This window comes from Leptonychotes weddellii, chromosome 4 (genome assembly GCF_054177405.1).
Source record: "Leptonychotes weddellii isolate Sample4059 chromosome 4, ASM5417740v2, whole genome shotgun sequence".
Lineage (NCBI taxonomy): Eukaryota > Metazoa > Chordata > Mammalia > Carnivora > Phocidae > Leptonychotes > Leptonychotes weddellii.
In genome coordinates this window covers 164209371-164236350 of record NC_138372.1, presented here as the reverse complement: position 1 = coordinate 164236350, position 26980 = coordinate 164209371, and the positions used below count along the sequence as shown (strand labels likewise).

Sequence of the window (26980 nt, the reverse complement as noted above, 5' to 3'; positions counted from 1 at the left end):
CATATGGTCCTCTCAATTGATGCAGAAAAAGCATTTGACAAAATACAGCATCCTTTCCTGATTAAAACTCTTCAGAGTATAGGGACAGAGGGAACATTCCTCAAGTTCATCAAATCCATCTATGAAAAACCCACAGCGAATATCATCCTCAGTGGGGAAAAGCTGAGAGCCTTTCCCTTAAGATCAGGAACACGTCAAGGATGCCCACTCTCGCCACTATTGTTCAGCATAGTACTAGAAGTCCTAGCAACAGCAATCAGATAACAAAAAGAAATAAAAGGTATTCAAATTGGCAAAGAAGAAGTCAAACTCTCTCTCTTCGCAGATGACATGATACTTTATGTGGAAAACCCAAAAGACTCCACCCCCAAATTACTAGAACTCATACAGCAATTAGTAATGTGGCAGGATACAAAATCAATGCACAGCAATCAGTTGCTTTCTCGTACACTAACAATGCAACTGTAGAAAGAGAAATTAGAGAAACGATTATTCCATTTATAGTAGCACCAAAAACCATAAGATACCTCGGAATAAACCTAACCAAAGAGGTAAAGGATCTATACTCTAGGAACTACAGAACACTCATGAACGAAATTGAAGAAGACACAAAAAGATGGAAAAATATTCCATGCTCATGGATCGGAAGAATAAACATTGTTAAAATGTCTGTGCTACCCAGAGCAAACTATACCTTCAGTGCCATCCCGATCAAAATTCCAATGATGTTTTTCAAAGTGCTGGGACAAACAATCCTAAAATTTGTATGGAATCAGAAAAGACCCTGAATCGCCAAGGAAATGTTGAAAAAGAAAAAGCTGGGGGCATCTTGTTGCCGGATTTCAAGCTATATTACAAAGCTGTGATCACCAAGACAGCATGGTACTGGCACAAAAACAGACATTCAGACCAATGGAACAGAATAGAGAACCCAGATATGGACCCTCTATGGTCAAATAATCTTCGACAAAGCAGGAAAAGACATGTGATGGAAAAAAGGAAAGTGTGTTTTTATTGGAGCAGCTGATCTCTCAGGGATGCCAGGTAAATGAGGTGTCGCAGAGGTTTGCTCGTATGCCTTTGATTTGTCTCCATACGTCATCCTGGGACTGGCGGGTAACAGGTGGTCTTCCAGAAGATCACTCAGATGAGCCTGTTTTTGTTTAGCCAGTGACAGAGACCCCCGAGGAGCCCTCCACCCAGTACGTGCACATCACAGAAGCCGAAGAGGACGTTCAGGGCACGCAGGCAGCCGTGGCCGCGCTCCAGGACCTGAGATACACTTCGGAGAGTGGTGAGAGAGCACACGCTCTGTCCTCTCAGACACTTTCCAGCGACCTTCAAGCTGTTCTTTAGTGGGCATGCTGAATGAATGAATGAATGTGTGAATGCTTCCACAGGGGTGGAAGGGGCTTTGCCGGCAGGGCTCAGCTGAGAGCTGGAGCTGATCCTGTGGTCTGGGTGTCCCTATCCCTGGCTCCCTGTGGGCCTCTCTTCCGGGGGTGGGGGGAGGGGCTTGTTTCTGCTCCAGGGACAGTGGTGGCATGAGCCGGACTGAGGGCACAGCTGCTCACCTTGCCGCGGCCGCCTTGCAGAGCCTTGAGCCCGGCACTGCCTGCATCCCAGTCTTCTGAAAAGCCCCAAAGCAGGATTTTTCCATCAAATGTCATCGTTTTCAAGTATTAGATCAATTTTAAAATCAGACCACCGTGTCACCCCAGCAGTGATTCCAGCTTTATGCTTTCTTAGTCCTTTTCAGCACTTGGATGGAGCCCGAGTTAATGTGTGACCACAGCCTGATTTGCATTCAGAGGAAAGTATTAGGTAGTGGCAGGAGGTAGGAAATTGCCAGTGTTGCCAGGTTCTTAAAGCCCTAAAGTCCAGGTCATAAGCAACCTGAGTAAAACAGTCCTTTGGGCGGATTATTTACGGCTGGGCTCATTGGGCTGCCAGAGCTTGAGGGCCTTCCGGAGACAGCGCTTCCCCGTGGTGGCTGGTTAGAGCGGCAGGTTCAGCGGAGGGGAGCGGCCTGGCTGAGGCTGTTAAATGGGGCACCCGGAGCTGAGGCCCTGGCTGAGTCTGTGCTTGCTTCCTTCATGTTCAGTGGCTTCAGCGACTGCTAAGCCCTGTGCCTTCATCCCCCATGCGCGCACACATTCCTTCTGAGGCCTCTCTCGTGTCTCTTCCTGGCTCTTGGGATAAGGCTCAGACCTTGTAGCCCATCGAGCCAGGCGCACCAGCTCTGGGTCCTGGCTCCCTGTCCATCATCCCTTTCTACTCCGCCCCTGAGATTGCTCTCCCCTGAAGACTCAGCAGGTGCTCCTTTTTCCCCACACCTGCACTGCTGTGTGTGATCTCTGGGACACGGTCTGTTCCTTCCCGTACACTTTTTCTGGCCACCTCACCTGTACCTTCAGTGTTCAGATCGCATGTCATCTGCTGGGGACCCACCTGACTTTTCTGCAGCGTTCCCCTGATTGCCCCGAGACAGGACCAACCTGGTGCGGGAATAATTTGCTTACAGAACTGTCTCATGAGTTCCGAAGGAGGAGGAGAGAGAGTGTTAGATGGAGGCAAATCTTTCTATTCCCCCTGGGAGCCATGCTCCTGGTGACAGGCCTGATTAATGGTCACCGAGGGAGTAAGTGCATGAGGAGTTAAACCTTACTTAGCTAAGTAAGTTTTTAAGGTAAATATTTTGTTTAGTCTTTGGATGTTCAGAGTAGTTGGCTGCAAGGCACAGTTCACACACCCCCCTTACGTAGAGAGAGAGTGAGAGAGAAAGAGTGTGTGTGCGCGTGCGTGCGTGTGTGTGTGTGCGTGTGTGTGTAGGGCAACGCCAGGGTGGTACGCTCTGAGTATATGCAAGTCACTCACACCGTCGTGTACTTAGTCTCACACCACATCCTACCCGTGACATAGAACACATCATGCTCCCCTTCTCTGGCTCTTCCTGAGTGACTCACATTGGAATGTGGCCCGCGGAAAGCCAGTCCAGGAGGATGCAGACACTGGCGGAGACTTGGTAATATTATGCTAACACAGAGATCATGCCGTAGTTTCTCTCTTAGTGAATTAATGATCGGGGTCAGAGTGCCGTGTTCGGGAGAGTCACAGATGGTCAAGCAGATGGTGAGAGCCGGTGGGGTATACTCAGTAGCTGCCCTGATGCTGTGGACTCCAGTCGTTTGAGATGATTAAAATAGAACCCCAAGCTTAAATTGGTTTGGAATTTTAAAGCCCTCTGGTCTTAATAATCGAGACATCCTCCGATGTTTTGTCCATAACTTGTGTAATTTATTGGGCACACTCTCGTTGGCCACCTACTGGGCGTATGCTCACAGGACACTAACTTTGCAGGTTAGTGTGTTAGTTGGTACTTCTCGGGGGTTCTCTCCTGAGAGGCAGTCTTGGGTCACCAAGTTTGGATTCAGAACATCTGGGCCTGAGCTCTGGTTTTGTGCAGTAACTGACCCAATGACCCCAGGCAAGTCTCCTGTCTTTTTTGTGCAGAGGTAACCAGTCTCTGAAATGGGGGTAATATCACACTGTCATCTCCTCACAGGATCATTTGGGCTTTTGAAATGTTCTAATAGAAAGTGCTTTCAAGCCAAAAAGCACCATACAAATTATTCTGCTGTTGAAATTGAGCGATTGTGGAGAATCTGTGCTTCCTCTGGAGTGGGTACTGCTCCCCAGTGGCCTCTAGTAAGGTCTGGTTTTGCACTCAGTGCCCCCCAGCACTGGTGGGCTTACTGGTGTCCCGTTTGCTTCTTCCCTGTAAGGTGACCGCCTTGACCCCACGGCTGTGAACATCCTCCAGCAGATCATCGAGCTGGGCACCGAGGCCCATGACGCCACTGCCGTGGCCTCCGTGGTTGCCATGGCTCCAGGGACGGTGACTGTCGTGAAACAGGTAAGGGCCTTCCCCGCCCCGTTAAATTTCCTCTCTCCACACTGCCACACACCTTCTCTCTCTCCTGCCCTGTAGGTTGTCAAGGCTGAATTTCCCTAAGGTGGGATTGGGAAGGAGGTTGGCTTAGGCTCATGCATTTTCTTCCTCTGCCTCCGATTATTATGGGAGTGTGTCTCTAGTAGCTCCATAGGCGGAGGTATGTTTTAGGGGAGGAGTACAATATATTTTTTAAAATTCTGGAAACCTTTCATTCATTTCCCTTCCAAGAATCCCAGTATGAAAATGAGCAGATGTGGACACACTTGGACACATCTGTCGTGAAAAGCAGCCCTTGGGTGGGAACTGTGGGAGCAGCCGGAGAAGCTGGGAGGGCTTCTCAGTGGACTGGCCTCGTGAAAGATGCAGCGTCGCCTGGTCGATGCCTGAGCCGATGGGAAGGAAATGATCAGTTTTTGAATAAAGGTTACTCGACTTAATTGATAAACTCTTTGGCTCATTTCCTCCCCTTCTATCCTCAGAGGCTTCAGCTGTTAAAATGCAGTGTGATTGGTAATGAGATCATCCTTTTTCTCGGTCTGTACCTCTCTCTCTACTATCTCTTGCTTCATTTTACAAAAGCTTTAGCTTGGCTTCCACAAATACTTAAAAAAGCTAAACAATGGTAAACGTGCCAGACTCGGGCAAAGTTCAAGTTCACGGAGAGAGCTGAAATGCAGACCATAGAGTTTTACAGCTGCCCATTCTTGGAATCATTCATTCAGGAACTACTTAGTAAATGCCCACTCTTTGCCAGGCAAACCCCAGTGTTTCTGGGGTTCCAGGAGACAACCACCACTGTGGTCACTATCTAGTGCGAAAAAAGGTAAAACAGAAATGAACAGGTGATGCACAAAGAATGTTAAATGAACAGGTGCAGTGGAGGACAGTAAAACAAGGAGAGGGCTATGGGCACCAGAGCGTGCTTGGGGGATATTTTATAACGGGTTGTTGGGGGCAGATTGCTGATGTTTGAGCAGAGGTGTGTCTTAAGAGAAGCATGCAGGATTGACTGTGCATTTGGTATCGAAGTTTATAACAGTAAACAAGGAAATGTGGAATGGTGAACTTCACGAAAGGAGTAGGTTTTCTTGGCATTAACAAAGAGAGATATTTCTTAATGTGGCTTTCACATGGGGACCCCTGAGTGCTGTCTCCCCGGCAGAGTCCCTTTGATGAATCAGAAGTAGGCTTCCCAAGCTGTCTCTGCAACTGTCCCCCCAGGTGTGCCCAGAACACAACGCAAAGCCTAAAATCCAGGCTAAGTAATTCTCTGGGGAATTAGTACATTCTGGTTCAACTCTGGATTTCATGATCCGCAGACAAGACTCAGCACATCTAGATGAATGTTGGGACCGCGTGTCCTAGAAACGCTCCTCCATTACTGTGGTTTGTCTCGAGAAGAACCTGGACGGCAGTGCCACAGTGAGACATGGTGTGTCAATCTGCAGTGGCCTGCAGCCCGTTGGTTGGGAACAGACTCGTACACTGCTTTCCTTTGTATTTACTAGACTTTTGAGAATTGCACGAAGGTGCCAGCGATTGTGATTTGCCACTGCTCAGGGACATGATTTACTGAGCATCACAGACAGTGCAATGATACATGAGGTTGCCGGCTTAGGATACAGCTTCGATGTGCTTCGAGGCATTAGGTCGACAGCACTACACAGGATGAGGCAGATAAGCATCCAGTCCGACCAGTGTAAACAGGGACAGTGTGTTTGCAGTAGCAGGAAACAGTGGGATCCCTTAGAGAATCTTGTGGTTTATTGAAAACACGGGACTAGGAGGAGCATCAGTGTCTAACACAGTCCAGAGCAACTGCATTTGGAAATAATGGCCAAGAGCATGTGTCCTTGTCATCATCCTGTGTGCCTGGCCGGGCACCTGGCTCACTGGGGCTGCTGGTACCTGATGGATGGGGGATGGACGGATGCACCAGGGGGCATGTAGGCAGCAAACACCCACACCTTTGGCAAAGGGGCATTGTGTGAAGGAATGCCTCTGAATTCAGTTGTCCCCTCATTTAAATTTAAAGAAAAGTGTTTTTTTTTGGTTTTTGTTGTGTTTTGTTTTAAGATTTTATTTATTTGAGAGAGAGAGAGAGCGCACAAGCATGGGGGAGGGGCAGGCAGAGGAGAGGGCAGGGAGAGGGAGAAGCAGACTCCCCGTCGAGCAGGGAGCCCGATGCAGGGCTAGATCTCAGGACCCTGAGATCGTGACCTGAGCCGAAGGCAGATGCTTAACCGATGGAGCCACCCAGGCGCCCTGTGACAACTGTTTTTATTAGAGAAATTAGTTTTGATTTTTTTTTTCTTTAATTAGACTTTGGTTTAGGATTTTTCAGTAGAGGGATTATATCTGCTTAATGAGGATGCTTAGGCCACTTCATTGTGAACTCTAGCATATCTATTGGCATCAAATGCTTCTCTTCCTTCACTGTATGGGGGGCACCTTAGTGCTGGGGATTTCGTCCTGTTGCATCCCAGAATAGCACACGTACTAGTTGCTCAGTAAATGTTATGCAGGATGGAGTGTGCTGTGGTCTTCCTGTTTGGATTCTCTAATTCTATCCTGTAAGGCAGACTGGAAAGAAAAAAGCAAGAACACCTTGTCATAAAGTACATAGTATATATTGCAGAAGAAAAGGTTTTCAGATTACTACTGCATAGCGTATTTTGAGATCTTTTGAAACTTTCCAGTTTTATACATACTTCCACAGGGCCAGAAACAAATTCTAGGTGTGTATGAATTGATTCTGGAAGTTTAAAAATTTTAAGATTTCTTTCCCATGTGAAACATAGTTATATGCTCTGTTCATAATTTATTTCTTACTGATGTATTAATGTTAATTGAAAAGGGTCTTTTTTTATATGAAAATTTATCAGTAATAATTGGAAGTGATTAATTTTCCAGTCTTCTTGGGTTTTCAGTTTCCAGGATAAAACTAATGGCAGGCCTGGTGGGCAGGCTGGGGGTGTTGGATGCAAAGAGCTGAGAAAAAAATGGTTTCTTAGGTCGGTTTCTTCTTATTTTTAAACGAGACATGGAAAAGACTCAGCCCATAATTCAGGCCGTTTAAATATTCAATTGGACACAGAACCATGTCCTCAATGATTTCCTGTCACGTCACTTTTCTCAAGTGTCAGCATTAGAAACAGATACATGGAGATTAAGCATTTTGAAGTGTTCGGGAAGACAAGTCTTTATATGCCCCGCACCAACTGGGCCCACGGAAACACACGAGAGCTTTGAGTGCAACTAACTGTGCATTTGTGAAGACCAGGCAGTTTTCATTAAATAAATTGGTTTCTTTCTTTTCTTTTTGTTAAATCTTGTTTTAGGGTTTTATGCAGAGGAAATTTATCTTTGAGTAAGAAAACTGCTGTAAGTAGATGAAGTGTAAGACCTACCAGCACAGGAAAACCATAAGCATCTCTGAATCAAAGTTAATTATTTTAAAGGAAAAGATAAATACAATCACCATCACCATCCTGGCTCATGGCTTAAATGCCTCTTTGCTGTTCTTATGGATTAAAATTTATTTTTGAGACGAAAAGTAATGTTTTCTTTACTGGTCCACAGCATTCGCGTCGCAGACTTTTACCGCCCCCCTCCCTATGTACTCCGTCCTCCTCTGTGGCAACGGCAACAGATTCCCACAGACTTGGCTCAAAACCACACAGATTTATTATGTAATAATTCTGGAGGTCAGAAGTCTAAAATCGATTTCAAACTGAGCTAAAATCAAGGTGTCGACAGCTGCATTCCTTCTGGGAAGGATTCCTTTCTCGAATTTTCCAGCTTCTAGAGGCCCCTGGCATCCCTTGACTCAGATTCCCTTCCCTCCGCCTTCAGGGCCAGCAAGGCAGGGCGAGCTCTTCTCACACCCCAGCGCTCTGGCGTCTGCTTCCTCACCTTCTCTCAGCCGGACCCTCTGGTCTCCCTCTCATAAGGACCCTCGTGATTCCATGATGCCCACTTGGATAATCCGGGATAATCTCCCCATCTCAAGCTTCTTAATCACATCTGCAGAGTCCCCTTCCTCGTGCAAGGTAACATCTTCAAAATCTGGGGATTAGGACAGGGACATCTTTGGGGTGGGGGGGGCATTATTCTGCTTGTCACACTGGGTTCTGGGGTTAAGACAGGTCCTGCTCTCAAGAGGCAGGTAGCCCGGCGAGGGAAATTATTTACTCTTTTACTCAATAAACACCCCCTGAGCTGCTTCTACCAGCCAGGTGCTGTTCTTGGCTCTCAGGGTATCTCAGTGAACAAGAAAGATGAATGGTATACTTGAGGAGCTGACCATCCTCTAAATGAGGGTGATAGCTAATCTACACACCTATGATAAATAACATGGTGTGTTAGAGGGGAAAGGGGAAAAAAGAGCCAGCAGAAACAGTCAAGGCCTTAAACAAGCAGCTCTAACGGAGAGTAAGGTAGGCTTTGGGGAGGTCGGCCAGTGCCCCAAGAGTGCTGTGGGAGCGCCAGGGCCCTGCCTAACTTGAACCTGGGTCTGGAATCGGGGCACGTGTTGGGCAGAGAGGGCTTCGTGGATGCCATGGTGCCTGAATGGAGTCCTGGACGGTAGCTAGGAGTTGGGTGGGGGCAGGAGCTAGTGCTCAGTGCTGGGTGACTGGGGGCAGGGGGAGATGGCACATGAGGCCCCACTTGAGTTAAATGATGGGCTCTGTTGTAACCACCAAGCAGTGACAGGGGTGTCGCAGCCCAGAAGGCACTTCACCTGGTCTCTGCCTTCACTGCCCCTTCCCACTGCTCAAAGGCCAGTGGAGAAAGGATGAGTCCAGACAGCCCACAGGTTCCTGTCACTTCTTAGAGCCAGATGACCTTTCGCTATGGGCTTCTTGACTTATGTTACCCTCTTAAAGGCATGTTGGCATTTTTAAGAAATCACAGTTCCAGGTTCTTCCATTTAGTCACAGAGCCCAAGTAGAGAATCTGTGCTGAGCATTCCTGCTATTGGATGTCCAGCAGAACAGCTTGTCTTCCCTGCGACTGTTGTTGACGCTGGGCACAGCCTTGGAGCCTGGGTCCACCAGGCCAGCAGGGGCACCTTGCCCCCTTCTTCTGTTTATTATTGTTGAGGGTGATCCCTAAACATCAGTTGGAGCTGGCTGCATTGTGGGGTGTCAGCTTCTGGGGGTGAGGGAGGATCTGTCTGGGAGAAGATCCTTGAGCTGCAGGTGGAGTTGATGTGTGTTATTCATTCATCTGTTTGCTTTTGAAAACCAGTAGCCTTTCAGTCCATGTGCCATGTGTGAACTCACTAGGGCATTTCCTGTGTATGGGGGCCACCTGTCATAGGGTTAGTCCAGGGGAGGCTGTCCGGTGGCATGCACTCTGCCATACTCGCCTCTCTGTGACTCAGTTACTGTTTCTACTCTGCTGAGACCTGATGAGAAAGCATGTTGTATTAGTGTTGTCCAGAGAAACAGAACCAATGGGGTGTGTGTGTGTGTGTGCACACGCGCGTGCATGCATATACACACATACAGAGATTTATTATAAGGCATCGACTCACCAGTTATGGAGGCTGACAGGTCCCGAGATCTATGATCTGTAAGTTGGAGACCCAAGAGCTGGCGGCGTAGTTCATCTGAGTCTGAAGGCCAGAGAACCAGGAGAGCTGATGGTCCAGTGTGAAAGCCAGAAGACTCAAAACCCGGGAAGAGCTGACATTGTAACTGGAGTCCAAAGGCAGGGGGGAAACAAACAAAAAACAACCCAATGTCCCACCTCTAAGGTAAGCAGGCAGGAGGAAATCCCTTCTTCAGGGAGAGTCAGCCTTTTTTTTGTTCTATTCAGGCTTTGACTGATTGGTTGAGGCCCACCCACATTAGGAAGCGCAGCCTGTTTGACTCAGTCCTTTAATTTAAATGTTAATTTCATCCACAAACACCCTCACAGAAACCACCCACAACAGTGTTTGACCCAGTATCTGGGCACCCTGTGGCACAGTCACGTTGATGCATGAAACTAACCATCACACATGTGCTTGTCTATTTCAGAGCGATGGCCTCTTTGTTAGTGGAAGGTCATTGTTTACGCCAGGTAATTGAAATAACCAGTTGTCATAGAGATGACTTTGATTTACAGATTTCAGGGAGATTTGGCCGCTTCTGGAAAGCATACATATTTTGGTAGATGTGTATTTCTCTCACAGTTGGTATTTCAGTTCAGGGTTCTGGAGTGAGCTCCATCCCGCAGGTTCTTGAGGGGGCCAGGGTTGACAGAGTCTGGCAGGAGTCCTGTACTGAGCACCAACACTCCACTTTAGTCCCCAAGTCAAGAGCAACTAGATGGTTCTGACTGTACCTCCTCCCATTGAATGGCTATTTCACCCGTGACTATGATTAGCAGTTCTCTGTTGGCAGGACTGTATCTCTGTCCACACCAAGCATCTTGCTTATAGCCCAAGAGTCATGCTCCAGGGTTGGGGGGGTAGGGGGTGCACCCACTCCTGATTCCTGGTTTTCTGCAACCCTACAGTTGCCTCTTTTGTGTTCATTATTTTCCGCTGGTGTGCTGGACGTGTCCAAGCTGTCAGCCACTGCCCCAGCGGCAGGGAGCAGCTGAAAGGAGCATCAGAGATGGTTCTCAGACCTGTAGGCCCCCTGCCCACTTGCCTTACGTAGGCCCTTGGCTTGGCATGGTGCAGAATTGTGCTGCCATAATCTTGTTCAGAATCCCAAATGCTCTGACCACAAGCTATAACCGCCGATTTAAGAAACAAACAAACCAAAGTAGAAATTCCAGATTTGCCCAAAGCAGTCCCCCTTCTCCCAGCTGCTACCCCACGCCCTTTGGCATCTCTGGGCAGGTCCCCTGTGGTGGTTGGCACTGGAGGGGAAGCTGATGTGTCAGTCGGGAGGAGAGGCACATGCAGACACTCCACAGGCTTGGTGCACAGCGCTCCGTCTGCAAGGCAGTTTTGGTAGCAGTTCTTGCCGTAAGACGTGTTGGTTGCCAGCCAGCACTAGAATTGCTCTTTGTCATTTGCAGTTAATTATTTTTGCAAGGAAATGCAGTCCATAGCTACGGCCAACCACATACACGCTCGCCTGTTTGCAAGAAAGCGCAGGTGCAGCCTGACCTGTTTTGAATCGAAGGCACTGAGTCACCTGGTCTCCCGATGCCCTTTTGTGCGTCCACATGCACCAGGGCATCTGGTGGGAGAACCTGCTCTGCAGAAGGCACTTCTCCAGTACAGCCTCTGGCAGGGAAAAGCCTCACGCCCCATGTCTCTGCTGGAAGGGGAGCCCAGAATTGGCCTCCTCCTCTGGGAGCAGATGTTGAGCGTTTCATAATACTTGTGGCAAGATTAGGGGTAGGGGGATCTGGAAAGTGACTTATGTGAGGCTTCAAAATCCATTTTCAGTGTTCTTTTAAAATGGTCACTGCATTCTGTTAATTTGATTGTTGAACTGAACAGCAAGAGACCTGACTGCAGAATCGCATTGGCTCAGGATACTCTTGGAATCCTCAAAAGGTCACAGAAGATACGGGCCATCTGCCTTGTCGTTGTCACAAAGCGGGACTGAGTTGAGATCTCTCCTCTTATCCCCTCCCACAAAAGGGAGCAGGAGAAGCCCTTCCTGTTTTGTTGTCCATTTAAGTTCAAATAACTGGTGAGTAATGGACTTTTCTTGTTCCTGTGGGAGGCACTTTTTAACTCCTGTGGTGAGCAGACCTTTCCCTGAATTCAGCGCCGCCCATGTGTAGGAATAACAGGAGAGCCTCTCCCATTTTCTCTCTGTTCTCCTCTCCTCTTTGGCACCCTGTTTGTCTTCAGATCATTTGCCTGAGTGCCTGAGATGTTATAATAGAGTTTCCATCTTCTGCATCGCAGTGAAACCCTGGCGTCTTAAGTTGTCTTGTTGGTTCTCCTTTCCCATTGTGGTGGTTTTGCCATTGTTGTGGTTCGTGTTAGGCATCTTTCCAGAAGATCAGGAGTAGGTATATATAATTTTAAAAGAACGGGCAGTAAGTGTAGCTGCTCTGTTGTGTTATTCCTCATTGTGTGATGGGAACGCCGCATCTGTGCTGTGCTTACTCATTCTGTAGGGGAATGACAAATCAAGAGGGATTCTGATGTCTTTGGAAGTCCGGTGCGAGGGAGTCCTAGGTCGTTTGTAGGTGATCACGTCCATTGCATGGTCGCAGGGGCCGAGAGCATATGTGTGCACTGTGCTTCCTACCCCTCACTCAGGTGGTCTAACACCAGACTCCGTTAGACACTGATCAGTGCCTCCAATCCAGATAGACATCTTTTATCTTTTATTCCCAGTCCTTTTGAGCTTTATGGAAATATGAAGTGACACTACTTTCTTTGTTCATTTTTCCTCTTATCACCTCCCTTACTATAAGAACCACTTGTCAACAACACGTTTTGGTTAGTGAGGTTTTTCTCTTGCCTAAAGAACTTGGCGGTACAATTTACTTCATCCTGGGGGCCTGCCAATTTTATTTACATCAAGCTCCTAATTATGCACCCAGGTAGCCTCTTCCAATACTTTTGTAGTTCACATTCCTTATAGAACATTGTTGTGCCGCTGCTGAATGGCGACCTTCGCTATGTAGATCCAGGGACAAACAATTCCATTCAGGGTCTTGGCAGTGGGTTACTCTCCCTTGTCACTTAATGCCAACTCTTGTCCTTTGTAAGCCTTCCTTAGTGCTCAGTTAGCCGTTCGAATCTTTTCTCACTCTTTGTTTTAAATAAAACTTTCAGAGACCTCAGTTTCTGCTCTGATTTCTGGTGGATGATAGGAAAAATTGCCTCCTCATCCCCATCTTCTTATTACTTGCTGAGCTCCTTTATCCCCTGGTAGTGATGGAAAATTCCACTTCTTTGTAAAATTTTAACGTAAAAATAAGTGCCATGATCTACCTCTGCCCATGTGGGAAATTGTTTGAAAAAATAGTGGGTAAAGGTTTCCCAGTTTCATTCCGGCCCTCTTGTTCATATAGAGCATCTCTAGCTAGCCTGGAGAGGTCAGTCTGTTGAACTTTTCTTCTCTGTTGTCTTCCTTGCCCTAAGCCCTGATTTTCCTACCACTGGGCCCCAGGAAGCTGCAGCTTGGTTGGTGCTATTTGCAGAATCCCACTTCATTTGAGTTTCAGTACTGGTGAGTTGATTGCTGTTTGCCGGGTGCCCAGTTCCTGATCCACAGCCTGGGCCGGGCCGGTGGGCTTTACGTGACTCTGCTCTCTCTGCCGCTTGCCCTGGCCAGCTGAGATCACTCACTCCGCCTCAGGTTTGTGGCAAAGGCGGGGCTGGGAGCCCTGATACGGGGGGAGCCAGGGCTGGGGGCCCCACCTGAAGGAGATGCGGTCCTGGCCTTCCTAGAGCGTGTTCTGGGGCGGTGCTGCCACCAGCTGGGTCCGCTTTTCATTCCCACTGGAACAGTGGCCTCCATCCTGCTCGGAAGGGTTCCCCAAAATAAGCACTCGGGACCTCACAGCCCTCTCTCCCCTGCTCTATCAGCTTCCCCATCCTGTGAGTGCACACTCTGCACTCCAGTGCTCAGGCCGAAACCTGGGGGTCCGCATTACCCCCACATGTGATTGTCAGCATGTCCTCCCCTTGCTGCGGGATCTTCCCCCACAGCACACCTCACATGTCCCCGTGTCCCAAGGCTGCCACCTCCATCTAAGCAGCTGCTGCTCCACACGTTGTCCCCGGACCTCTGGTGTTCGCTTCAGGGAGCTTGTTAGAAACACAGAGGGTCTGGCTCCACCCCAGACCTCCCAAGTCAGACCGCATGTTACCCCTGTCCCTGGTCCGCCTTGATTCGTGTGCGTGGCAGTCTGAGAAGCTCTCCCCACCCTGGTTTACAGACCTCCTCTTCACTGGTCTCCTTCCCTCCACCCCTGCTGCCCTAAGATCCAGTTTCCACATAGCACACAGAGCGAGCTGTTCAAAATGTCAGCCAGATTCCAGCATCCCTCACTTAAAAACCTCCAGTAATTTCGGAAGTCTCCGGTAAACTGGGACTAGGCTTTCACCGTGGCCTCCCAAAGCAGTCTGGCCCTCCTCCTTCCCTCCACCCCTTGCTGCTTCTTATGCACCTGCCCACCGGCTGTCTGCTAATCTCTTCCCACCTTCATACCCTCTACCCAGAACCTCATCAGCAGCCTCTGCCAGGCTCACTTCCTGTTCTTTGGTGACAGCAGCAAGGCCACTCTCTCAGCCCTCTCTGACCTCTCACGTCCACATCAGTATTCTCCAGATCCTGTGGATAGGATGAGCTGTACGCCTCTGATTGTGTCGTTAGATGGTACAGTTAACCATGAGCTAGGATGAGTAGCCAGAGGGCCTTCGCTAGTCCCTTGAGCCCCTTGAAAGCAGAACTTCCTCACCTGGTGGCAGACTTCCGTGAGAGTAGAAGCAGAAAGATTTGTGTCTTTGTGTCTTAAGCCATTGGTTAATGTGTGGTCATTGGTTAGGCAGTGATAGGAAATGTCATTGTGTGGTCATTGGTTAGGCAGTGATAGGAAATGAGCACCGTCACCGAATGCAGATGAGAAGTGAAGGGCAGTTCGTATCAGGCAGGCGAGCCACACCGCACGGTGCGGGACTCTGGTCAGAGTACAATCCCGCTCTCCCTGAGCACCCCCATTTGATGCAGAAGGCAAAGGCATGAGTACAGGCACATGAGGATGTGGTCTGTGACCAAGTCCCCAAGAACGGTAATGAGTGGGGCACCCCCCCCACCTCCCAGTTTCTCCGCTGCTGGAGACAGGAGAGCTCTGGCCCCCGCCCAGGTGTGGCCCCGTGTGCTACCTACTCTGGTCGGAGTGGAGGCCTGGAGGCATGGTTGGAGGCTTCCTGAGTGCTCGGAGTCATGAACGGGCGATCTGATGTCGGACACCTGAGCCGCGTGGGCTCAGGTGCCTTCCACATGCCTTACGCTGAGCAGCGTCGTGGGCTGCAGCCACTGTAGGTGCCCTGCCACGGGAGATGCAGGCCTCTGAGACGGAGGCCTCCTTGGAGGGACAGCACACAGGTGTCTCCTGAGACGCGCACTTCATGAGCCCCTGGCCGTGTCCCGTAGGTGGGGAACGAGCCCGTGGCAAAGCTGGAAAGGTAACACGTGGCTAAAGGGGAGCCAGCCTGCGTGGGTGTGAACGCCCATCTGTCACTTAATGGTATGTGACCTGGGACAAAGCACTTCTCTGCTTTGAACTTTTGTTTTCTTATCTGTAAAATGGGAAAGTACTAGAACCTACTCCATGGGGCTAATGTACAGATTACATGTGATAATGTGCATGAAGTCTTATGAAGTGTACAGTAAACCTTAGCTCCCATCCTAGGAGTGACGTAGCTCCTTATCCCCTTTCTGTGTGTTTAGAATTCAGCCATAGTTGTTTCTGCTTCTGGAAGTTTCTGTCCAGCGAACAAGTACTAACATAGCTCTCTAGGCCCTGTGCTTGGCATTAGGAGTCCCAGGGTTTCATAGGAGCATTCGTTGCTTGGTCCAGACAGGTAAACAGATAGTTGCATCTTGTAGATGGTTGTGGCTGGGAACAGTCTGACCCCTTTCCCGCCCCTGCTGCTGAGACTTTCTGAGTAATTCCATCAAAGGGGGCCCTGGTGGGAGGAGGGAGGGGCTGACATGGAATGGTTGAGGACATCCAACAGCCACTTGCCCAAAGTAAAGGGGAGTTGGGGGAGGGTTCTGAGCTAGAAGGGGCACAGACATGAGAGCAGGCAGAGGGAGGACGATGCTCCAGGGAGAGTCAAGGTTGGCAGATTTTCATACTCAGAGAGACAAGTACAAACAGCGAAGAAAGGGGCGTGTGGATATCCAAGCTGCCTCGGTGCTCGGAGGATGACGGATCCACAATTCCTGTTTCCGCTCTTGGATCCCCTCTGCTGCTAATGAACGTACCCGGGTAAGTCTGACGAGTGACTGGAACGGTTTATGATGTGTTGTGGTAAACATTCTTCAAGCAGAACGTGGAAACGCTGGCTTTCTCGGTGGGGGCTGTGGCTCTGTGGGGTGCCCGGGAGGGGCACAGCGGGCTGCCGCGGCCTCACTTTCCTTGTCTGCTTGGGCTCGTGGAGGCTGCAGGTCAGTATGTAAGAGGCCAGCGAAACTGCTAGAGGCCACGGATTGTGGAATCGGGAGTGCATCTGCTGAGGCAAGAAACCAAGTGCTTTCTGGCACAGAGAGGGGTCCTGGGGATGGCAGAGCAAGGCGGGGGTCTGTCCTGTCACTACATCTTTATCGAGCCTGTCAGGTCTGCATTGAGAAAGGCCAGGGCCTGCAAGGATGGTTGCTTGGGGTGATTGTGAGAAAAATCAGGGAGGGTGGAGGACTTCTGTTCTGAGAGACATGCTGAGGGAAGTGTTTTCCAAGTGCAGCAGAGGGATTTTGGTGAGAAGAATGACCCTGCGAGTTGCCATCTGTGGATGGGTGAGGCTTGTAAGGAGAAGCGTGTCTCCCTGTGTGAGGGGCCCGACAGGGATGCACAGCACCCCCATCAGTGCCTGGCACTAAATAAAAGTTCAATATATGTGTGCTTAAAGGTCAAGGAAGTGAAGCATATTTAGACAATAAACTTGTCTAAATATCAAAAGATATTCATAGGCAGTAAGAAGCTACTGCCTTCCTCCTTCCCTGTCACGGGGAATGTGCTCTGGTTCTGTTTGAGTTCAGCTTTACAATATCTCCTGAATAATTCAGCTCAGATGTGCGTTGAGTGCTGGCTGTAAGCTGGATGCTGTGTGGGCATGATCTGGAAGGGGACACGGAGGGGCCCTGGGGTGGTGGGGTCAGGGCATCAGATACCCACCGCCGGAGGGGCTGGCCCCTTCTGGCGTTGTGAGCACCACACGTGACCACCTGCCCTGCCCCAGGCACCAGCCTCGTCATCCCTTGTTTTTCCCATGTGCTTAGAGAGACCATGTTGTCCACCCCATTTACCACAGTTTCCAAGAGAAGGATTCTTTTTGTCTCAGTTGATTGTTGAGAGCACACCAAACTGTGTTTAGACCCTTGAGAAATTCAAGAAAGATCAGATGTCTTAGTCATTTTTCCTGCCCCGACATCTGTCTCTAACCCTGTCTGTGGGGTCAGTTGGATTGGCTAACACACAGACCTTGTCCTCGTCCTGTGACAGACACAGGGCCAGTAGGGGCATCTTTCCAACGTTTCCAGGTGCCCCTGTCACAGGGAACGGAGTTGGCCCTTCCCTCCCCTGCAGGCGGGCCCCCGGGACCCCGTGGACAAGAGCTCTCTGTGCAGGAGGGCTCCCTGTACCCTGGGGCCTCAGAATGGGGCTGCCGCGGGTGGGCCCCCAGACCCCGCAGTGCCTCTGGGAGCCAGGACGCACTCAGGGATGCGGCGACTGCCTGCAGCGAGCTGTCTTTACAACCTGGGCTTTGGACTATTGATAGGATCAGTATTTTCAGAAAAGAAAGAGCATCTACTGTCTACTTACAACCAAGAGAAAAATAGGGCGGAGGGGAGGCATTATGCTGTCTCCTCAGGAAGGATGAATCACGGCCTTCCTCCCTTGCTGTGCATTTTGTCCTTTTTGAAAGGTTTTAAATCTTCATTGATGCATGGAATGGTTTCTCCCTGCCAGTGAGTATCTTTTGATGTTGCCGCAAGTTTCTTGCTTGTAATACCCTTCTTTTGGTCCTGTATCTACATACATATTTCTAGAGTTGGAAATTTACGGTGCTTTCTTACACACCACATCCATTTATACCTCTTCTTTCTTCTATAAATTTGGGACAGTATTTACCATCGTCCCTTTGTTCCTGACACAGACAACACCACACCTAACCTAGGGTGGATGTGCTCGCCTGCTAACCCTGTGAGGGGGGCCTGCCGGCCCCTTCTGAGAAGGCTAGAGGAAGCTCTTGCGGGTTAGAATTTCAGCAGTGAGTGAAACTTCAGTTACTGGGGAAAATGAGGCTTCTTCCTCAGAGCTTAAACATGCACAGAGGAATGTTTCACCTAGAAGAATCGACTGCGGCATTCTGTATCATTCTCGTCGTTTGGTTGTATTTGGATTTTCATGTGCAGCCCTCTCTTGTTAGCACGCCACGGAGTCTGAGAATCCCTGCAGTGGAAGGGACCTGAGAAGGTGTCCGCAGTCTGGGCCTCCCAGTGTTCACGACCAGGCGGGCTCCTTCAGGAGACCGCCCCGCCCGGTGTCCAGGATAAGCGCCCCATCCGCCGCCTCCACCGGGCCACAGACCCGCGGGCGCAGCAGGACCCGCACAAGGCAGGGGCCCTGGCCTGGCTCTGAACTGAAACGTCCCCTTGAATGCCATGCGACGTGGCCTAGCGCACAGGCTGCAGCGACGGCCTTGGTGACGTCATGCACTTGGAGACACAGGCTTCAGGGACCTCACCCGTGTCCCCACTGTGACTCTTCCCCGGGACTGGAACCATCTCAGTTTTGCTGTATTTGGTGGTTTTTGAGCAAGGGTGGCACATTTCTTAGACTTTATACTCATTTTTTCAATGATTCATCCAAGAAACAGGGATTCACTGTTCCCTGTCTGTCAGGTGTGGCCGGGCTTCATGTGATGGGGTTCAGCTCTGGGCGTGCAAACTCAGGGTGCTTGGGGGCTCCCTGGATGACAGGGCACGCACCTGATTCTCCAGGGAAAGGTGGTGGGGTGAGTGTTCAGGCAAGTGAAGCAGCAAGGGCAGAAGTTCAGGGGCAGGAGAGGACACATGATGAACCAAAGATGAGCATGGGTGGAGGGGGAGGTGGCGGGGGAATGGGGAGAGGCAGGGGTCAGGGCAGGAATGTCCTTGTCTCTCCCCCTTGGGGAGCTGGGCTTCTACTGAGGGTCACAAGAAGCCACCAAATGGTAGACAGAGGTAGTTGGAAAGACTGTAGGCCTTGGACGGTCTTACCTGGCTTCACATTCCAGAATCATCTGTTACTAGCTGTGGGGTCTCCTATACTCGGGGAAACACTTCTCAGAAAGATAGGGCTGCAGTCGTCCCTGCCCTGCCTTCTTCACAGCACTGCATGAGAATTAAATGAGGTAAGGACTCCGGAAAGACTCCGGAAACTGTGAAGGGCCCACCTGTTAAGGTCACTCTGAGAAGTGACAGATACACAAGGAAGGAAGTAGTGTCATAAGATGCAGACTGAGGAAGTGTAATAGGAAGTGTCAGGAAGGACAGAGAAGGAGCACGACACAAGTTTAGGGGCCTATATATGGCCGTTCCACATCCAAACCCACGCTCGTAGACACATGCGCACACGCACACGCACACACACCCCTGCCCGTATACACGTGCCCAGACGTATGCACACCCGCACACATATGTTCACACTCATGTACGCATAAGATACACCTGCCCACGGATGCACGCACACACCCGCACACGTATGCCCACACTCACATATGTACACACACACCCTGCCTGTGTACAGACGCAGACACACACGTGCACAGATGTATATTCATGCACAAGCCCCTCACATACCCACCCTCTACACGTACACACAGGGCACACCTCCAGTTTGCCTCCTTGTGGGAGCTCAGCCATTGCTGTAGAGTCTTGGCGTCTCCCACGCCTGGCCTCATGCAGCCCTGCCCATCTTGGGCGCTCGTTACATTGAGGTGATGGAGCTTGTGAGGAGCTTCCGTGGACCGGAGCCCCTCTGGCACGAGCTTGTGGCCGACTCAGGCACCAGGCGGTTATCTGCGCTGTTTTGAAAGACTTGGGTGGGAGGCGTGGCGTCCTCGAGTGGTTCATTGTAACCCAGGGGCCTCGTGGGAACGTGGTATGTGAAGTACCCCACCAGCAACAGCCTCCCCTCTTGGCTCGCCGCCACCTCTGTGGGATTCAGCCGTGAGACACAGCTCTGTTTTCCCGTAATTGGTCTTTTGTTTGTCATGTTGTGATGCCCTTGAATGTCTCTGGGCTGTTTTGGTGTCCCCGGGGGGTGGTAGTTGGTGCGGTGTATAGCAGAGGGGACGTGTGGTGGGGCTTGAGCCCACTCGTGGAAGGCTGTGCACAGAGGTGAAGTGTTGTCCTGGGGCTGGTTTTCCCAGGCACGATCTTGTTTGGCAAGACAGCCCCCTCCCTGTACTTCTCCTGGCCAGCGTTGGGGTTGCTGAGGACAGGGTGTCGGGGCAGGAAGCTGTCCTTCCTGTTTCTGCCCTCAAGGCCCTTCTTGTGAGCGTCTGTGTCTGAGGCATGTGGACACTCGGGCAGAGGAACCCGTCGGTGTGTTCTTTTTAAAGAGGGAGTCAAGCCGTGGAAGCAGATGGTGCCCACGGGGTTAAATGGAGGAGGCCAGGCTGAGAACCAAGAAGAAGGGGGTGGTCCTGGCATTGCAGGCTCCTTCCTGGCAGAGTCCTGTGCTGTCGGTCTGCCCATTGAAGGTGCAGCCCTCTCTTCTTAGCATGCCACGGAGTCTGAGAATCCCTGCAGTGGAAGGGACCTGAGAAGGTGTCCACAGTCTGGGCCTCCCAGTGTTCAGGACCAGGCGGGCTCCTTCAGGAGACCGCCCCGCCCGGTGTCCAGGATAAGCGCCCCATCCGCCGCCTCCACCGGGCCACAGACCCGCGGGCGCAGCAGGACCCGCACAAGGCAGGGGCCCTGGCCTGGCTCTGAACTGAAACGTCCCCTTGAATGCCATGCAACCCAGTCGCCGTTAGCGTTTGCCTCAGCAGGCAGCCACTCCTCAGCGGGAATGGAGCCCAGCAGAGTGCCTGGGTCTGACAGCCATCTGGTCTAGGTTCTAGAAGAACGCTTGAGGTGGGCAGAGCTGCAGAACTCAGAGCCTGATTTAGTGAATAATTTGTACAGTCCCCTGGGTTAAGGTTTTCTATTAAGCTATCTTTGCTGCTAATAATTTAGCTGGAAGATATGTTAGATACAGCATTTGGGGAAAGTGGAGTTCCCGTCTCAGGGGATAATGACATTATGAAGCTGTATTATTTCTACTGTGGGGAACAATTTTAAGCCTGAGCTACTAGTTGAAGCTACCAGAGAGATCACTTTGAATGGAGGAAATGGTTGCGAGCTCTACAGGGACTGTAAAAGTGATTGGATTGAAGTGAAGTAATGATTTAACCCAGTTGATCTGTGACGTGTAATCCCATCTCTCGCTGTCCTACCACCCCAGCCGAGGAAGGTCTGGATGAGGGGTCACCCAGACCAAGGTCCAGCCCTTGCTCCTTTCCTGCTGTTTGACCCTGGATGAGTCACTGGCCCACTGAAGGTTTCATTCAGAAATGCCCAGCCTGAGACGCCGTGCAGACATGGCCAGCACGGAGTTCAGTAAACGGCGAGGGGCTGGGGGGACGCTGGGCTCCCCGGGATGGGGAAGGTCCACGGTTTGCAGGAACCTGGCACATGGAGTGTGTGAGGGTGGGGAGGGGCTCCCTCTGCAGAGCCTCACAAACCCCTTCTGTAGAGCATGCCCACTCCCCTACCCCCCCATCAGTCCTCCTTCTGCAACATTCTCTTCCCCGTATCAGCTGGAGGGCTGGCAGGGCCACTCGCTCATGAAAGCTCGCGGAAATGTAAACACTGCTCCGCAGAGGTGACGGCCAGGCTTTGGGGACCCTGGCCGTTGTTCTGTTTTGGGGGCTCAGTAAGGTGACTGAGCAGCGGCATGCAGCCCCTGTTATGCCTGTGCCCACCAAGAAGGATACTCCTTGCAGGATTTCTGCAAAAGGCGCACTTACCTTTGTCTCCATCACTCTTTCTGGTGAATTAAGCCCTGAGGTTTACTGTGCTCTCATAATCAGCGGTGGATGGATTGAATGGTGATTCTGTTGCACAAAACCCTGGAGCTGAAAACTGGGGGAAAAAAAGGAAAGAGGATTATTTTTGAATAGATTTTGTAATTAGAAAAGGTGATATGGACAAATAAACATAAATATTTAAAGGGGCAGTGAGATAAGTGTAACACTCAGTTTTAACCTCTCACGTTAGGCAAGTTTCCATTGGCGGGGTGCCACGGACCCAGTGACGCAGGCCCTTCTTTGAAAACCATCCGTGTTTTCCTTTGTAAAACGAAGTCTCAGCCCCTCAGCTGGTGACCAGGGCTCTTCAGACCTGACCATGAACCTCGCCTGCCGCTCCTGCCTAGCACTCCCTCCCTCCTGTGACTTTGGCACATTGGACAGATGCCCCCAGGGGGCCCCCCAGGAGCAGATGGCCCTATGGCCTGCAGCTCGGTGCCTCTGGCTCAGCCCGGGAGCAGAGTGTCGACGCAGAGAGGGGTCCAGTGCAGAGGTCGAGGACGGGAAATCTTCAAGAGGGCTCAGAACAGAGCCCAGGGGAGGGTTGTGGAAGCCGGGAGAGGGTGTCTCAGTGAGGAAAGCTGAGGCTGGCTCAGCAGTGGGAGATGGCGTAGAGCCTTCTGGAAGGGGGAAGACAGAACTCTGCGCAGCGGGCGTGGTGGTTGGGAGGTGGCCGGCAGCCTTGGCAGGGCCTGGGGCACATGCCTGCTCTTTGCTCACTGTCTGCCCTCTGCCTGCAAAGCCTTTTCCCGCCATGTGCAGATATCACCACCGTCCTCGAAGCCGCCCCTGCGACAGAGGAAGCACACAGTTTACCCTTACTTCAAGCCCAGCGGCCTTGTCTTGGTTTCTGCCTGTCTTCCTCCCCACATCTGTGGGCCAGAGCCCTCCGGGTCACCTTGGACCCCCTCCTCCCCGCCCCCGGTGTCCAAGAACTCGGCTGTCCTGGAAACAGGAGGCCGCAGTCCCTGCTCACCAAAGGCAGGGTGCCCTCGTCCGTGGCCCTGCTCTCGGCCCTTGTCAGTACGGGGCCGTCGTGGTGTTAGCGTTGTTCAGAGGGACAGGAATTTCAGCCCATGGGAATTGCTGTTGTGACTACTTCCTTATCTCAGCCTTGGCTCTGACCGCAGTGACCGCCAATTAGCGCACATGGCCAGGGGCGTGTGTGTCTGTTTACTTCAAGTGCAGCAGGCTGGCTTTGCACGCGGGAGGTCCTGGGGCTCAGCACAGATTGCCCCAGCCCCGCACCTTTTCCTTCATGCAGAATTTCCTAACACTTAAGAGGAGAAACGCATTCGTTGTGTGTCCCCCCGCCCCCAGCCTTCTGGCAGCACCCTCTTTCAGTGTGAAATAAAACAATATTTACTTCCAAAGTCTTGGTTCTCAGTACATTTTCCCATTTAAATGGAAACAAACACTAAAAGAAGAAGAAGAAAAAAAGAGGTCCTGATTCACTCTGGAGAAACAAATCAGGCTAAATGTGTTAATAGTTTCCACTTAGGATAGCTCTCTGGCTTCTGGTGAATTCTTTCAGTCCAAATTAGAAGTGCCTTCCAATCCATAGCTTTGCATGGTGTCCACCCCAGAGGTGTCTTTCCATTTTTCTCCCTCAATTAAATACAATCCCCCTGTTGACACAGCCCGCCCTGGTAGTCACAGGGCCAGAGGGAGGCCCCTGTGAGCCAGTTGGGCCCCCATGCCCCTGGTGAGCGTCGAGTCATGGCTGTTAGGGACAACGGGCAGGCAGGGAGGAGGAGGCCTTCCCGTGCCAGACACCAGCTGGGAGGAGAGGAATCAGAGCATTGGCGGGGGGGGTGGGGGGGGCGGGGGGCGGCGGAACTCACGGAGGCCACCTGAGCACACTGGCCTTTGCTGGCTGTCCTGGGAGTCCTTGCTCCTTCTGCCCCCTCTGCCTGGAGCCCATCTCCACTTCTCCTCCGGAGGCCTTTCCTGGCTCGCCCGCCCTGGATGGGAACACTGCCGCTCTGCTCCTGTGTCTGCCCTGCTGGATGGGGCTTTTCCAGCGGGCCACTTCACCAGCACCCGCCCCAGCACCCGGTACCCAGCGGATCGTCGCTCCGCAGATCTGAGTGCTTGTGTGTGCATCCGGCCTGGCTCTGGGAAAGAGCGGTGGTGCCAGGTCACGGCGGCCCCTGCTGCATGGGGCTTAGTCTGCCGGGACCTTTTATGATGACATGGGCTGGGCGGCATGGCTGGATTGACAAGTACCTGACGTGCCACACCTTCCAGCTGGAGGGTGTTAAGAAAGTCTTGTTAAATGAATGCTACAGACGCCGAAAAGGCAGTGGTGTTACTAGGCACTCACTTTGCACAGAGAATCTCCTTTACCTTCCCAGCCATCCTCCGCAGTGCACATTCGTCCCTGTTTTACAGATGGGAAAACTGAGGGTTGCAGGGTAGGTGCCTGGCCTCCCAGCAGACAGTGGTGAACTGCGGTTCGAGCCCTGCTCCGTGCAGGACGAAGCACGTGTCCCTCAGCTCCTCTCTGACATCCCTGCACGCACCTAAGAACTTTCTCATTCCCTCCCCAAACCATCCCAGACCCCCTCCCTGGACTTGTACTCTAACCCTTACGTTCTTTTTGCAGCTCCAGGCTCTCAACTCTTCCTGAGTCTTCCCCATGTTCTCTCCTGATTATTTTTCTTCTGAAGATCAAAGACGGTGGTTATTTAAAACAGGCCAGAGCCCGCAGGGTCAGGGGTGCGGGGCAGCAGCACCAGCTGAAATTGGCTTTGTCTGGAATCTGCCTGCTTGGAGCTGCAGAGAAAGGCGCGCCTGTAGAGATCAGGTCCCCTCCATGGACAGATGCCCCTCCCCCGACCGTCCCGCCCAGCCCCACGGCAGGGGCAGGTCCTCCCAACAGGCCACCTCCCGCCATGGCTAAGTCCTTGGTGTCGATGGTCGGCAGCTGGGGGAAATCATTCTTTCAGGGACATCTACTCTTTCCCAAAGTGAGACTGATCTTCAGACAGGGAGTTGAGCTCCCACAGTGTGTGGAAAGACAGAAAACCCAGGATAAACCTAGCCTCTTTCTCACCGCCAGATGGACCAGCTATGAATTTCCAGGAGCCACCCACCTAACCTTCCACATGGTTGCAGTAAATCACTCGTATGCTACCTTCCGACCCTCACACCCATGGCAACCCTGGCAACCCCCACACCCCTGCAGGAGGCAGCTTGGCATCAAGAGAAGAGCTTGGACTTTGGGTTTCGACTTGGGCTTTGCCACTTGCCACCCCTGGGGCCCATGGCCATGTTGCTTTGCAGCACTGAGCTTCACTCTCTCCATCTGTAAGCCAGGGATGAGCGCAAACCTAGAGCATTTGTGTGCAGTAGGGACAAGCTCCTGGAACGTACTACATGCTCCATGTGCAGTAGTTGTGATTCTGTTGTTACAGCCGGATCCAGAAGCAGGGCCTGTGTGACCTTTCTCTTGCCCCCACACAGGTAACGGACGAGGAGCCCAGCTCCAACCACACGGTCATGATCCAGGAGACCCTCCAGCAGGCCTCCGTAGAGCTGGCCGAGCAGCACCACCTGGTGGTGTCCTCTGACGACGTGGAGGGCATCGAGACGGTGACTGTCTACACTCAGGGCGGGGAGGCCTCGGAGTTCATCGTCTACGTGCAGGAGGCCATGCAGCCCATGGAGGAGCAGGCCATGGGGCCACAGGCCCAGGAACTCTAGAGGACACACAACGTCAGGTGGGCGCCACGGGGCAGGCCCGCCAGGCTCTCTGCAGAATGGCGCTCTCCGTGGCTCTCTCCTCTGCCATTCCTGCCCAGGCGGCCGCATGGGGCTCCTAGTCCTACCTTGGGTGGGCAAGGCGATTGGCATCACCAGCAACACAGGACCCCACCTCCAGCACAAACGCATAGACCCCCCCTTACTCTGTATCCTCTGCTTCCGGAAAGATTTTGCATCCACCTTCCACATGGCCCATACCGCATCTCCCCTTTGCTTCAAGATTCATACAGGGACCCAGTCCCCATCAGCATCTGCCCCAAATCACACTCCCAACTCCTTGACCCCGTCCAGGTGCCGAACCGTCCTCTGGGACCGCTCTGCAGCCTGATGAAAGGGAGCCAGCCAGCACAGAGAAAGTGACCTTATGGTTTTGAATCACCTCTTGGGGGGTGGAGGGGAGGGGGTCCTGGCTTTATCTACAAGATTCTACTCCCCACTCCTCCCCCCAAATCAAGGGCACTTGTTACCGGGTGCGGTAACCACAATTGATGACCCTCCCACTCCCATGACAGGTGGGGTCTTAGCTTATGTCTTAGAATTCGTTTGCTTTTAAAAAAAAAAAAAAAAAAATGCACTTTTTACTATCCACCTCCCATTCTTTGAGATGTGGTGGGTAGAATAAAAACATTCTCTGCCTGAATACTCTGGTTCCTCCGTTAGCTTGGATGGTTTACTCTTCCCCTTTCTGAATCAACGTCTTGGGTTTGGGCCCCACCCAGAACCTCCCCATCCAAGATCCAAAGCCTTAACATGCAGACGATGGTGTCCCTCCTCCCGCTAAAGCATTGTAGGATTTGCCTTGCGGCCCGTGGTTGGAGGTGAATGGTATTACCTTTTATTTCCTGGGGCCTGACACTTGATTTGTTGCAGCCGAGACATGTGCGCCCCTGCTTTCCACCTTGCCCTTGGGAGGAGTAATCAGCTGACAGAAGCTTTGTTGTTTGAGAGGCGGTCCAGGCACCATGGCAAATCCCATACCTTTTTAAGCCTCTGCTCTGTGCACAGCATGGTAGGGGCATCAGGGCAAGTCCTCCTGCGCCTTGCCCAGCCCTGGGGCTCTTGACATCATCCACCATCCGATTCACTGAGGTTGAGGTTTGTTTCCTCTGAGAACCCTTCACATGAAGTCTTAGGCGTGTATGAGCAGATGTGCAGACAGGAAGTGGCATTGCTCTGGTTGAAGAGCAGATGGAGTCGTGCACTTGGCCCTCATTGTTCGGGCCCAGTCATCCCACCCCAGCAGGGCTGGAAGGTACCTCTGGGGGAAGCGTTAAGCTGCTGCTATAAGGGAGGAAAGCGACTTCTTGCCCTAGGCAAGGAAAGGAGTTCAGAGGAAAGACGGACACTCCCCACTTGGGATGAGTTGGGGAAAGCTCCAGGGTGGAGGAGACCTGTGATCAGGCCCTTATAAGCTAGATAGGTTTTGCACTTGCAGGACTGGGGTGGAGGGACAGGGACGGGTAACAGAAGGAAAGGAGAATAATGGAGTG

General features: G+C 51.6%; 1 protein-coding gene across 1 annotated transcript in view; it reads left to right on the top strand.

The window, feature by feature from the left end:
• The window catches only part of ZFAT (zinc finger and AT-hook domain containing), a 180864-nt gene that overhangs the window by 146745 nt on the left and 7139 nt on the right, over positions 1–26980 (top strand). The window contains exons 15-17 of the mRNA XM_081817145.1: positions 1168–1294; positions 3786–3916; positions 25191–25447. Of these exons, the coding sequence (XP_081673271.1) occupies positions 1168–1294; positions 3786–3916; positions 25191–25430 (498 nt within the window). The 3' untranslated portion in view covers positions 25431–25447. The remainder of the gene's footprint in view (positions 1–1167; positions 1295–3785; positions 3917–25190; positions 25448–26980) is intronic.